The sequence below is a fragment of the Silene latifolia genome, unplaced genomic scaffold (genome assembly GCF_048544455.1).
Source record: "Silene latifolia isolate original U9 population unplaced genomic scaffold, ASM4854445v1 scaffold_88, whole genome shotgun sequence".
In the NCBI taxonomy this organism is placed as follows: Eukaryota; Viridiplantae; Streptophyta; class Magnoliopsida; order Caryophyllales; family Caryophyllaceae; genus Silene; species Silene latifolia.
The window spans coordinates 1,345,855-1,358,417 of NW_027413793.1; the positions used below are offsets into that span (position 1 = coordinate 1,345,855).

General features: G+C 39.9%; 1 protein-coding gene across 1 annotated transcript; it reads left to right on the top strand.

The window, feature by feature from the left end:
* Positions 1-2,126: 2,126 nt before the first annotated feature.
* LOC141640524 (uncharacterized) lies at positions 2,127-4,637 on the top strand. Its single transcript, XM_074449295.1, has 6 exons — positions 2,127-2,267; positions 2,366-2,639; positions 2,827-3,275; positions 3,372-3,471; positions 3,559-3,764; positions 3,936-4,637. Exons 1-6 carry the CDS (start codon positions 2,127-2,129, stop codon positions 4,635-4,637), a joined length of 1,872 nt encoding a protein of 623 aa, XP_074305396.1.
* Positions 4,638-12,563: the final 7,926 nt, after the last annotated feature.

Below are 12,563 nucleotides of genomic sequence, written 5' to 3' on the forward strand. Positions count from 1 at the left end.
GCATGCCCCAAAAATTTCGTGCTAAAACCTCTTCTAACACAATTTTTGAGTTTTTATAAATTATCTCATAATTTATTAATATGCTTAAAATCAACATGCAAATTACAAGCCTAAGCTCTGATACCACTTGAAAGATCATAGATCCATATTAGACTCTCTAATAAAAATTAAATTATCTCATAATTTCTCATTTTAGTGATCTATGTAACATGCATGCAAATATAAAAGCATAAAAATGAAAGTTAAGGAAAAACAATTTCCTTACATTGAGAAATGGTAGTATTTGGGCACAACCAAGATCACCCATCTTGGTTTTTCTTGAGCTTAAAATAAATGGCAAGATCCTTCATCTTCAAGTGTCCAAAATAGAACACCTCCTTTCTTAAGCACCCAAGAACTTACCCAACAACCTTACTAATATTAACTAGATATTAATAAGATTACCCTTGATAATATGTAAATATTACTAACAATCTTAGTAATAATTTTGTTTAGTAACATCTTAGTAAATTATGGTTTTAGAGAGAAAGACCAACAAGCTTTTCACATGCAAATACACAAAATGAAGTAGTGTGTAAAAATGACCAATTGTTGGTCCATAAAGAGGAGGAAAACCGGGTGGGAGTTGGTGGAGTGAGGGAGTCAACTTGTTTTAATATTGTCCAATCTTTATCACATGCACAAAGATGTCATGGCAACTTATGGAAGAAAAAACAAGTAATGTGTAATGATTATGATTATAATCATCCACTACACTCCATTTACACGGTCCAATGTCCCATTTACGGGTCCATTTTGGTTCTTATATTTGTCACACAAATACGTGTAAATTTTATTTAAACATCGTTTCATGTTTAAATATTTCCAATTAATTTCGTCCAAATCAGTCCATAAATATACGTGTACTGCTACACATATTATTTACGTACTAATATTAATCACATTAATCAATTAGTATGATTTTTAGTGAATTAACAATTAATTAACTAAAATCCGTCTCCCAAAATTTATTATTCAATTATCACATAATTAAATAATAATTGTCGTGCCTCGAGTTCGCAACTCGAAATCTCTCTAAAATAATCGACTAAACTTTTAGTCTATAAATCAAGGGACTAAATAAATTGTATCTCATACGATTAATTAGTTGTCTATTGGGTTTCGTTCCTTTAGGTGTGACCGAAAGGGGTCAGTTGATCACCGCCGTCTCACGACAATAACGTCAAACTCTAGTCAGTCAACCGTTATCGATTTACGTTAATCAACTGACGAGGATCAAATAATTAAATATCTGATGATATTCCTTTAATGAGATTTATTATGTTAACGCACTATTGTGGAGGACACTAACTCCAACAATTACAACTCGATCTAATTACGACAACTATCGTAATTACTTTGACTCAGATTGAAATAAAAACTATATACATGATAAAAATTACAATACAGACTAACAAAATACAACTTAAACTATTACAACTTAACAAATGAAACAAATGTAAACAAAAAGGCTAAAGCTAAGTTAGATTGATTAATGATGTTAGCCGATTTATTAGTTAGTAAACAAATTAGATTAGTATTAAACTAATTAAATTAAAATAAACAAATACAAAGACTTGAAATAAATTAGGTACAACTTATTAATTAAATTGAACCCAACTTATTAAAATTATTCATCAATCCATATTTATTAAAATAGGAGTAGTAAACAATTAAAGAAACAAAAGAAGAAAAGAAATCAAAATCGCGGACTGCAAAAGTGCGGTACCTAATCAAGTCGATGCAGGACTGCAAAGGTGCGATTGCACGGTTTTTTTGTAGAAAAACAAAGTTAATTACATTTTAATTTCGAAATCAGTAAAATAAATTACGTAAAAATTCATTAAATTAAAATTACAGATTTTGAACCATAAAAAAAATAATAAAAATAATTTTTTACAATATTAAAAATAAGGAACCTGTGGTGGAGCACTCTATGAGAGGAGATAATGGTGAGAGGAGGTTATTTACTCCAGGTGGGCTATCCTTTATGGAATCTTTGAATTACTCCATTCAGAGAACTAAGGCTGGTCTGATTGAAAGCGCTTTGTATGAGAAAGGAGAATCTAGTGCTTCTTATAAGGATAATGGGTAGCATTGGTTTCTGGAATATTCGAGGTATGAATAGTAGTAAGAAGCAGTATGAAATAAAGAGATTCCTCTCTCAAAATAATGTAGGACTTTTTGGACTTTTAGAAACTAAAATAAAAGCTAATAATTGGAATAAAGTTCGTAGTTCCCTTTGTGAAGACTGGTCTATCTGTACCAACACCAGTTTGCATAAGGGGGTAGAGTTTGGTTGATTTGGGATCCCTCTATGTTTCAGCTGAATATTATTGATATAATTGCTCAATGTATTCATGCTGAGGTTTTTGATAAAGTGAGGAAAAAGATGTTTTGGATCACTATGATTTATGGGTTCAATAAACCTGTAGAAAGAGAGAGCTTATGGCTTAGTTTGAAGGGTTATCATCAGAGTATTAATGGTCCATGGATGACTTGTGGAGATTTTAACTCTGTGATGGCTATTGATGAGAGAATAGGAGGGGGTCCTGTCTCCTTAGCTGATATAAGACCTCTTCAGCAAGTTGTTCAGGACTGTGAGTTACATGAATTGTAGGGATGTGGGTCTTTCTTCACCTGGTCCAATAAACATGAGGTTGGTACCAAGGTATATAGTAGAATTGATAGGGTCTTCTCTAATGATGAGTGGTTTGCAGAATTCCCTGGCAGTTTTGCTCACTTCCTGCCTGAAGGTCTCTTTGACCATTGCCCATGCTTAATTAGTTTTGAAGAAGTTGTTATGGCTAGGAAACCTGCTTTTAAGTATTTCAACATGTGGTCCAAGGCTCATAATTTTGAGGAGATTGTTGCTAGCAACTGGAAGCCTAAGGTACATGGTACCCCCAATGTTTCAGATTGTTACCAAGCTAAAAAGATTAAAGGGGGGCTTGAAAGCTCTTAACAAAGACCAGTTTAGTGACATTGAGAAGCTTACTCATGTCACTGAACTTGCTTTACTTCGTTTTCAAACTCTTCTTTGTGAGGATCCTCTGAATGATGGCTTGTGTAAAGCTGAGAAGGCCTGTGCTCAAGAAGTTGTATGGATGCATCAGGTAAGGGATGAGTACTTGCAGCAAAAAGCAAAAGTTCAGTGGGTTTTAGATGGGGATGATAATACAGCATACTTTCATGCTAGTATTAGGAAAAGAAAGTCTAGGAACAAGGTTTATCAGGTGAGGGATATGAATGATAAACTTTGTTCAAAATATGATGAGATTAAAACTGCGTTTGAGGAGTACTATGTCTCTCTTCTTGGGACTTCTCAATAGGTCACTAAGGTGAATAAGAGGGTGGTGCTTGCTGGTAACTGCTTAAACAGTCAGCACTGTGAGTTGCTCATGTCCCCTGTTACTTCTGAGGAGATAAAAAGTGCTATGTTTTCTATTCCTGGCACTAAAGCCCCAGGACCTGATGGGTACAGCAGTCAATTCTTTAAAGACTGATGGCACATTGTAGGTCAGGAGGTTTGTAGTGCCATCAAGAATGTATTCCACACTGGACAGCTCCTGAAACAATGTAATAATACTGTGATTACACTTGTGCCTAAGGTGGAATTACCTGATAATGTCAAGCAATTCAGGCCTATAGCTTGTTGCAATACCTTTTACAAGTGCCTTTCCAAAGTGTTATGTACCAGATTGAGTAAGATTTTGCCAGATATTGTATGTCAATCCCAGAGTGCTTTCATTCATGGACGTGATATTGTAGGGAACATACTTATATGCCAAGATTTAATAAGATTGTATAAAAGGAAGACTTGCTCACCAAGGATGTTGATGAAACTTGACCTTTAAAAAGCGTATGACTCTATTGAATGGTCTTTTGTGGAGGAGATGATGAATTATTTGGGGTTCCCTGAGCTTTGGATCAAACTGATTATGCAATGCATCTCTACTTCATCCTATTCCATTGCTCTAAATGGGGAAACTTTTGGTTTTTTCAAGGGTAAGAGGGGGTTGAGACAAGGGGACCCTCTTTCCCCATTGCTTTTTACTTTATGCCTTGAGTATTTTAGCAGGATATTGGCAGTGACACAACAGCAACATAATTTCAGATTCCATCCTTTATGTAAAAGAATTGGACTATCTCACCTCTGTTTTGCTGATGACTTGATCTTATTTTGCAAGGGAGAAAAGACCTCTATTGAACTGATGATTAACTCTTTTGATTATTTCTCTAAAGCTTCAGGCCTGGTGCTCAATACAGGAAAGTCTAACTTCTATTGTAATGGCATGGAGGATTGGTTGATTTCTGAGATTGCAAGAGCTACAGGTATGAAGAAGGGTTCTGCTCCTTTTAAATACTTGGGTGTGGATGTGGCTCCCAAGAGACTTTTAGTCTTGGATTGCAGCTGTCTTGTTGATAAAGTGGTGGAGAGAATCAATGGGTTGGGGGCTAGGCATTTGTCATATGCTGGCAGGCTTGTTCTTGTGAAAGCTGTGTTCAACACACTTCATAACTACTGGGCTAGGATCTTTATCCTCCCAAAAGTTGTTATTCAAAAGATAGAGCCCATTTGTAGAGCTTTCTTATAGAAAGGGAGTTCAACCAGCTGCATTCCTTCCTTGGTGGCTTGGGATATTATTTGTAGACCATATATGGCATACTCGAAATGTTGCTAGGGTGGATTGCTTGATGATAAGGCCTGAGCAGCTGCTGATTAAGTTACAGAAGGATATTAGATGTCGAATTAGAAAGTTTCTGAAATTTTGTAAGGAGAGTACTACTAAGAATTGGATGAGTAATTTGTAAGGTAATGAAGGAAGTTAGATCATAACTATGCCTTCTAATTGTATGTTTTGGATTTTATTCTTAATGACAACTTACATTTTCCTAAAAAAAAAATATTAAAAATAAATAAAACAAATAAAAGGTTAATTACTTACAAATTGAATTAAATAATTACGAACTAGGTTAAATGCAATTCTAATTTATCAATGAGTGCAAATGGAAAGGTGTTAAGCACGCACTTCCATGCTAGCGAGAAAATTAGTGAAAGGGAAGATGAATTCAATTAAAAATTAGAAGGTTGCAAATTTCATTTACAATAATGATATTTTAATCCTACGATGCCTAATGAATTAACGAACTAATTTGAGGCATTAATTTAATCAAAAGAATTGTGTATAACGTGGCCTACTATTACGATGAATGAAAAGATCAAAGTTAAAACAAAGGTACAAATAACATACTACGTCAATTAGATCGATTTAATTATGTCCGATTCCAAATACGAGGATATGTAAATGAGTAGGGGATACGACCGACCAATTTAGCGGATTTCTTTCCCAACTCAAGTCAACGCGGGTATTCGGAATGGCTGATGCGTGTCTTTTATATAAGGTTTTCACCTCATTTTTTACACGCATTTCTGTGCTTTTTACGTAGCATCTGGCTACAAATACCCCCGAATGTTCTACTTTGGTCCGTTTATTGTAATTTGCAGGAATTGACCGAGGAGGAGCTAAATCGAGCCTTAATTGTCCCAATTGTATGCATTCATGGGAAATAAGGAGCCGGAGCTTAGGAATCTTACACTTAGAGGACGTATGAGCCGAGTTAAGGAAGGAATTCAAGTCCTGATGCGCCTATATAGCTCGATCGAGTGCTTTAGTGCTCGATCGAATGCTTTATACACTCAAGATTGGTCGATCGACCAGCTTAAGGAGTCGATCGAGGATGTTCTGCGAGCAGTGCTCGATCGAGAGGATGTCCTAGCTCGATCGAGGGACTGGGCGTTCGATCGAGTAATAACCTTACTCGATCGAGGGGTTTTCGTGTGCTTTTAGTTTATTTCCGCCTAATCCTTTATGGGCTTTTGTAATCAGTCCATAGATTAGGTTTAAGACAATTTTTCAGTATAAGACTGAGGAGAACACTACGTTGCTCTCATATCTCCTTTACTACGTACATTTTCATCTGTTACTTTTGTCACTGTTCTTGGGAATTCTATTCTCTACCTTGCTACTCGAATTCGGTATTATCAATTTAATTTACTTCTTTATCGTATTTATTGTTTTTAATTCCTTTTCTCTCTTTATTTTATAATCGTTCAATCAATTAGATTATTCATCATGTTTGGTTTTAATTGTTTGGTTATTGTTATTGCTAATCTGATGATTATGAGTAGCTAATTCCCTATGCTAAGACTATAGGGGACCCATGATTTGAAGGGAGAGTAATCGATTTACTAGGTTAATGCCGGTACCGTCTTTGTTGTTTAAATGCTACAAATAACTGTAATTGCCTAATTGAGTCGACGCAATTAGACCTTTATCCTTGGTGGACCTTAACCTGGACCGAAAGGTTGGAAGAGGGAGACTAGTAGCGAATAATAGAGTATTGCAGCGAGGGCGAAAGTTAAACTGTTTACACTTTAGGGTGAATTAAGGACCGAAAGGTGACGTTCGCTACCCTTTAGACCGTACTGCATTGACCTGGGACCTAGATTACTCGACCAGATGATTATGGCGAACCGCTTGTCTTAGCTTTCCTCTTTTATCTGTTAAACTCCTTCCTTTATTCCTCTTTCCTTATTCTCTTAGTTTAGAAATCACATTTTATAAACCCCCAATTTGGTTACTTAGACGAACTTGAATTTAGCCGACAAATTCCTACCTCTCTGTGGATTCGACCCGACTTCCCTAGCTATATTAGTTAGAGCCAGTTGGTTATTTTTGACAGGTACGCGACAGACGTGTCAAATTTTGGCGCCGTTGCCGGGGAGGTGGCGCATATTTGTTGCTTTAACTAAGTTTGTCTTTTTGTCTCGAGGAATTTATTCCTTGGGACTATCTCATTTTCTGCAAAGTTTTGACCAGTTTTGCAGATAAGCCGTTGTTTTGAAGTTGTTTGCCAAAATGCCTACGATTACAGAGCATACAGAGCCATGTGGAAGATGTGGTGAAGAAGGGCACGATCTTTATGAGTGTACGTCAAGTATAGAGCGCGCCCTTGCATATAAGAAGTTCAAGCAGGGAGTTCCTTTCTCCCAGCTATATGACGAGATAAAAAGCGTTTCTACCCCTTCTACACCCGTACCACAACCGGTCTCTCCTTCTTCAAGAGAAGCAATTGCCGAATTGAAATCCATCATGTTGAGTAGGTCACAGCAACGATCTTGTTATATCGGAGTTGAAAGAACAAGTCGCGCAGATTAACACTGCGGCCAGACCAAACCAAGACTCCTCCAATTTGCGATCCGTCGGTGCCATGAATTCTCAAAATGACCTTATTCATGGAGAGGACGAGGTTTTGCAGTGATGATGACTCGATGATGATCTAGACGAGTTCTTGCAGAAAATACTTGTCACGCGTGTGCAGTGACCACTCGATCGAGCAACTCATCTACTCGATCGAGCGGTTCTAATCATCGATCCTCACTCGATCGAGTGACAATGGCGGTCGATCGAGAAGTACAGAATTCCAAGTTGGTCGATCGAGTGACTATGCCGAAGGAAGCACTCGATCGAGTGCCAAGACGGGTCGATCGAATGAAATTGAAGAAGAAACTGGTCGATCGACCAGTAAAGGTACTCGACCCAGTGCTGTAAGTGGCGGGAATCCTAATTTACTATCCAATACCGCCACCGTGTCATCTTCCCCTGCTGCGGAGACGTCACGCATCGATAAGGGTAAAGGAAAGGTTGCGGGACCGCTCATCGCTACCAGGGTACCCTTCCCGAGTCGTCTGAAGGACGCAAGGATCGAGCAACAGTACGGTAAGTTCGTGGACATCGTGAAGAACCTTCAGGTAACTGTCCCTTTTTCTGAACTTGTTACTCAAGTACCCACTTACGCCAAGTTTATGAAGGATATCGTGACGCGTAAGAGAAATTTGAGCGAATTTGAGACGATTTCATTTATGGAAGAGTCTAGTAACTTTTGTGTTAAATAAGGCCCCTCCAAAAATGAAAGACCGGGCAGCTTTTCTATTACCTGTGTCATAGGTAATATGGTTATTGATAAGGCCCTCTGTGATTTAGGTGCCAGTGTCAGTGTCATGCCCCTTCCTGTCTGCAAGAAATTGAAGATGAGTCACTTCAAAGTGACTAACATTACCCTACAGATGGCTGATAGATCTGTTAGGAGACCTTTAGGTGTCTTGGAGGATGTGCCTGTGAAAATAGGCAAGCTTTACATCCCAGTAGATTTCATTGTTTTGGATATAGCTGAGGACACCCGGACCCAAATTATTTTAGGAAGACCGTTCCTTTGTACAGCTGGGGCCGTTATTGATGTTAGACAAGGGCGTCTAACTCTTGCAGTAGGGGATGATGCTATCACATTCAGTTTGCCCAGTACTTTAGCCCATCCAATGATAGAGGACACTTGCTATTCGGTCGATATCATTGATGAGTCTATTTATGACTTCTGGTCGGGTTCTTTTATGAAGGACCCACTGGAAGCTCTCATGCTTTTTGATGAGTGTGCAGATAGCCCAGAGGACGATGACGCTGCGTTGGATTTGCTTGTTGATGATTTAGATGAGCATGAGGGAGAGCAGGTGGAACAAATGATCAGCACTCTTTGCTCCATTGAGGTAAAGGTACCGGAACGTAAGCCTCTCCCATCTCATCTTAAATATGCCTTTCTAGACGATACTGAAAGATATCCGGTCATCGTTAGTGCCAAGCTTAGTGATGATCGGTGACTTCTTTGTTAGCTGTACTTAAGAAAAACAGAAAGCAATGGGCTATTCATGGATGATATCACGGGTATTAGCCCCGATATTTGTATGCACGGGATAGAGTGGAGGAGGATCACAAACCTTGCAGGCAGGTGGTCGGCGTCAATTTGAACCGTAAGATGCAGGATGTCGTGATGGCGAGGTAATGAAGCTGCTGGATGCGGGTATTATCTATTCGGTAGGTAATTCTAGATGGGTAAGCCCGGTCATGGGTAGTCCCGAAGAAAGGAGGGACAAGCGTAGTTAAGAATGAGAAAATGAATTAATACCTACCCGAGTAGTGACTGGTTGGCGGATGTGCATAGATTACGACGGTGAATGCCGCCACCAAGAAAGATCACTTTCCCCTTCCTTTTATTGATCAAATGGTAGAAAGGTTAGCTTCTCATAAATTTTTCTCGCTATTTAGATGGGTATTCGGGGTTCTTTGGATCCCCATCCACCTGCACGATCGAGGCCAAGACTACATTTACTTGTCCTAAGGGCGTTTTGCGTATCGCGCAGAATGCCTTTTGGTTTGTGCAATGCCCCTGCCACCTTCCAAAGGTGTATGATGGGGATATTTTCGGAGTATATTGAGTCTATCATGGAAGTTTTTATGGATGACTTGGTGTATACGGAAGTGATTTTTCTAACTGTCTGTCTAACCTTGAGAAAGTGTTGCGTATTTGTATTGAGGTTAACCTTGTGCTGAATTGGGAGAAGTGCCACTTTATGGTCAACGAGGGAGTTGTCTTAGGGCACTTAGTTTCTGATAGGGGAATAGAAGTTGACAAAGCAAAGGTGGAAGTGATTCAGCAATTACCACCTCCTGTAAATGTTAAGGGGGTGAGGAGCTTCCTTGGTCACGCTGGCTTTTATCGCCGGTTTATCAAGGACTTCTCCAAAATTGCTAAACCACTTACACAGCTGTTGCTTAAAGATGCCCCTTTTGTGTTTACTGACGCTTGTCTTTCCGCTTTTAACAAAGTTAAAGCGGGCCTTAGTCTCGCGCCGATCATACTGACCTCCCAACTGGGACTTGCCGTTCGAGATCATGTGCGACGCGAGTGACTATGCGCTAGGAGCGGTGCTAGGCCAGAGGAAAGACAAAGCCTTGAATGCTATTTATTATGCGAGCCGAACTCTGGATGAGGCTCAAGTGAAGTACACTACCACTGAGAAGGAGCTGTTAGCTGTAGTTTATGCCTTAGAGAAGTTTCGTACTTATTTAGTTGGGTCGAAGTCACTGTTTTTCTGACCATGCAGCTTTGAGGCATCTCCTTGCTAAGAAGGAGGCCAAACCACGGCCATCGAGATGGATACTCCTTCTTCAGAGTTCGACCTGCAGATTAAGGATAAGAAAGGAGCTGAGAACGTTGTAGCTGATCACTTGTCGCGGCTGATGCGACAAGAAGGGGAAGATTCTCTACCCATTGATGATTCTTTCCCTGACGATTCTTTAATTGCTGTTATATCGTCTATTGTTGACCAGGAACCTTGGTATGCAGATATAGCTAACTTCGTTGTCGTGGCAAGTGCCGCCCGACCTTTCTCATCGACAAAAGAAGCGTTTTACGTATAACGCTAAGCAAGATTTGGGATGACCCTTACTTGTTTAAGGAATGTGCAGACGGTCTCTACAGACGGTGTATTCCGCAGTGGGAGACCAAAATAGTCCTGGAAGGCTGTCACTCCTCTTCATATGGTGGTCACCACGGTCCATCGCGCACCGTGGCTAAGGTACTTCAATCCCCTGGTTTTTTGGCCTTCTTTGTTTCCGACGCCAAGTCTTTTGTTTCACTTGTGATGCATGCCAACGATCGGGGAACATTTCGAAGAGACATGAGATGCCACAAAACGGCATCCTAGAGGTTGAGGTTTTCGATGTCTGGGGCATTGATTTCCAAGGACCGTTTCCAAAGTAAAGGTAACGAGGTACATTTTAGTAGTCTGTAGACTATGTGTCAAAATGGGTTGAGGCAATTGCTTCACCCCATTGTGATGGTAAGACCGTGATAAAAATGTTCAAAAAAATCATATTCCCCCGTTTTGGTGTCCCTAGGGTCGTCATTAGTGACGGGGGGATGCATTTTAAGGAAAAGAAACTCACTTCCATCTGTCTAGAGAGTTGGTGTCCAACACCGGCGTGGTTTGGGGTATCATCCCCAAACTAGTGGTCGGGTAGAGGTCTCTAATCGTGAGTGAAAGAGATCTTGTCTAAGGTAGTTTCTAAATCACGGAAAGACAGGAGTCTTAAGCTAGATGACACGTTATGGGCTTATAGAACCGCCTTTAAGACACCGATTGGTGCATCACCTTATAGGTTAGTTTATGGGAAATCGTGTCACTTACGTTGAGTGGAATGCAAGGCCTGGTGGGCAATTCGTGAGCTTAATTATGATCCTAAACCGTGTGGTCGAATCGTCTTTTTGCAGCTAGATGAATTGGAAGAGTTTAGGCTTAATGCCTATGACAACTCGCGCATTTACAAGGAAAAGACGAAGAGATGGCATGACAAGAGAATCTTACCTCGGGAGTTTCATGTGGGGCGAGAAGGTGTTCTTTGTTCAATGCCCGTTTGAGACTATTTCTGGCAAGTGAAATCCGGATGGAGTGGTCCATACACGGTGACAAACATGTTACAAATTTGGATCCGTGGAGCTTGAAGATTCCGAGGGCCACAGATTCAAGGTGAATGGCCAGTATGTGAAGCATTACCATGAGGCGAGTGAAGCGGACAACCGCGTTGAAGTGTTGCTCTTCGACGAGCTCGACGCGCCAGTTACTTGATACCAGAAAGGTCGTGCGGGACCTCTTAAACCAGCGCTCTCCGGGAGGCAGCCCGGACAGTTTTATTTGTACTTTTTGTTGAACTAATTGTTTTTCTTAGCTTTACATTAAACGTTAGACGCTGCTTTATGAACAATTTTTGTGCCTTCCTTGCTTTTATGCGTCCCTTGCAGGTTAAGTACTCGATCGAAGGGTTTATGTGTTCGATCGAGCACTTCCTGATGCAGCTGCTTCTCGATCGAGGGGTGATGTCCTCGATCGACCAGATCCCTACCCGTGCTTACTCGATCGAGTGATTCTGTGCTCGATCGAGTCCACTCATGCTGCAAAATACTCGATCGAGCTGTTCCACGTGCTCGATCGAAGGGATATGACTTCCAGCCGCTACTTTACGTATACATAGCCACTGTTTGACTTCCTTTGACCTCCCATGTTCATGGTCGGTTTGGGGAGGTCCCGCTACATGACGTTTTGTAAGTTTTCCGACTCCACTTTTCCTTTTCTTTTCAGTTTGCATTTCTTTCCCTATTTTTGGTACAATGAGGGCATTGTACGGTTTGGTTTGGGGAGGTATGCATCCATATCTGTGTCTGCATGTTTCTTGCATTTTTGCTTGCACGTTTATTTATTTCCGCATGCATTGTTGTTTTAATTAATTCAAAAAAAAAATCAATCAAAAAAAATTCAAAAAATTTTCAAAATTTTCATGTTTAAATTGAGTCGGAACGTTTGAACATTGACGCTACTTTGAATCCTTACTTGAGCCTAGCATATTCTTGACATTTAGCTGGCATGTTTATGTGCATAATCTACGAGTTTCTGTTTCTCTCTTATCTGAACGAATAGACTTGATTCTTTATGTCGGCAAGCTACAATACATTCTGAGGTTAGAGCTTATTAAACTGGTGACATTCATGACCGGTTTCATTTAGGATGTGAGTAGTACTCTCTTTAAGACATGTAACATTAATTTGCACAAGCATGAGTCTAGTCTTCTTAA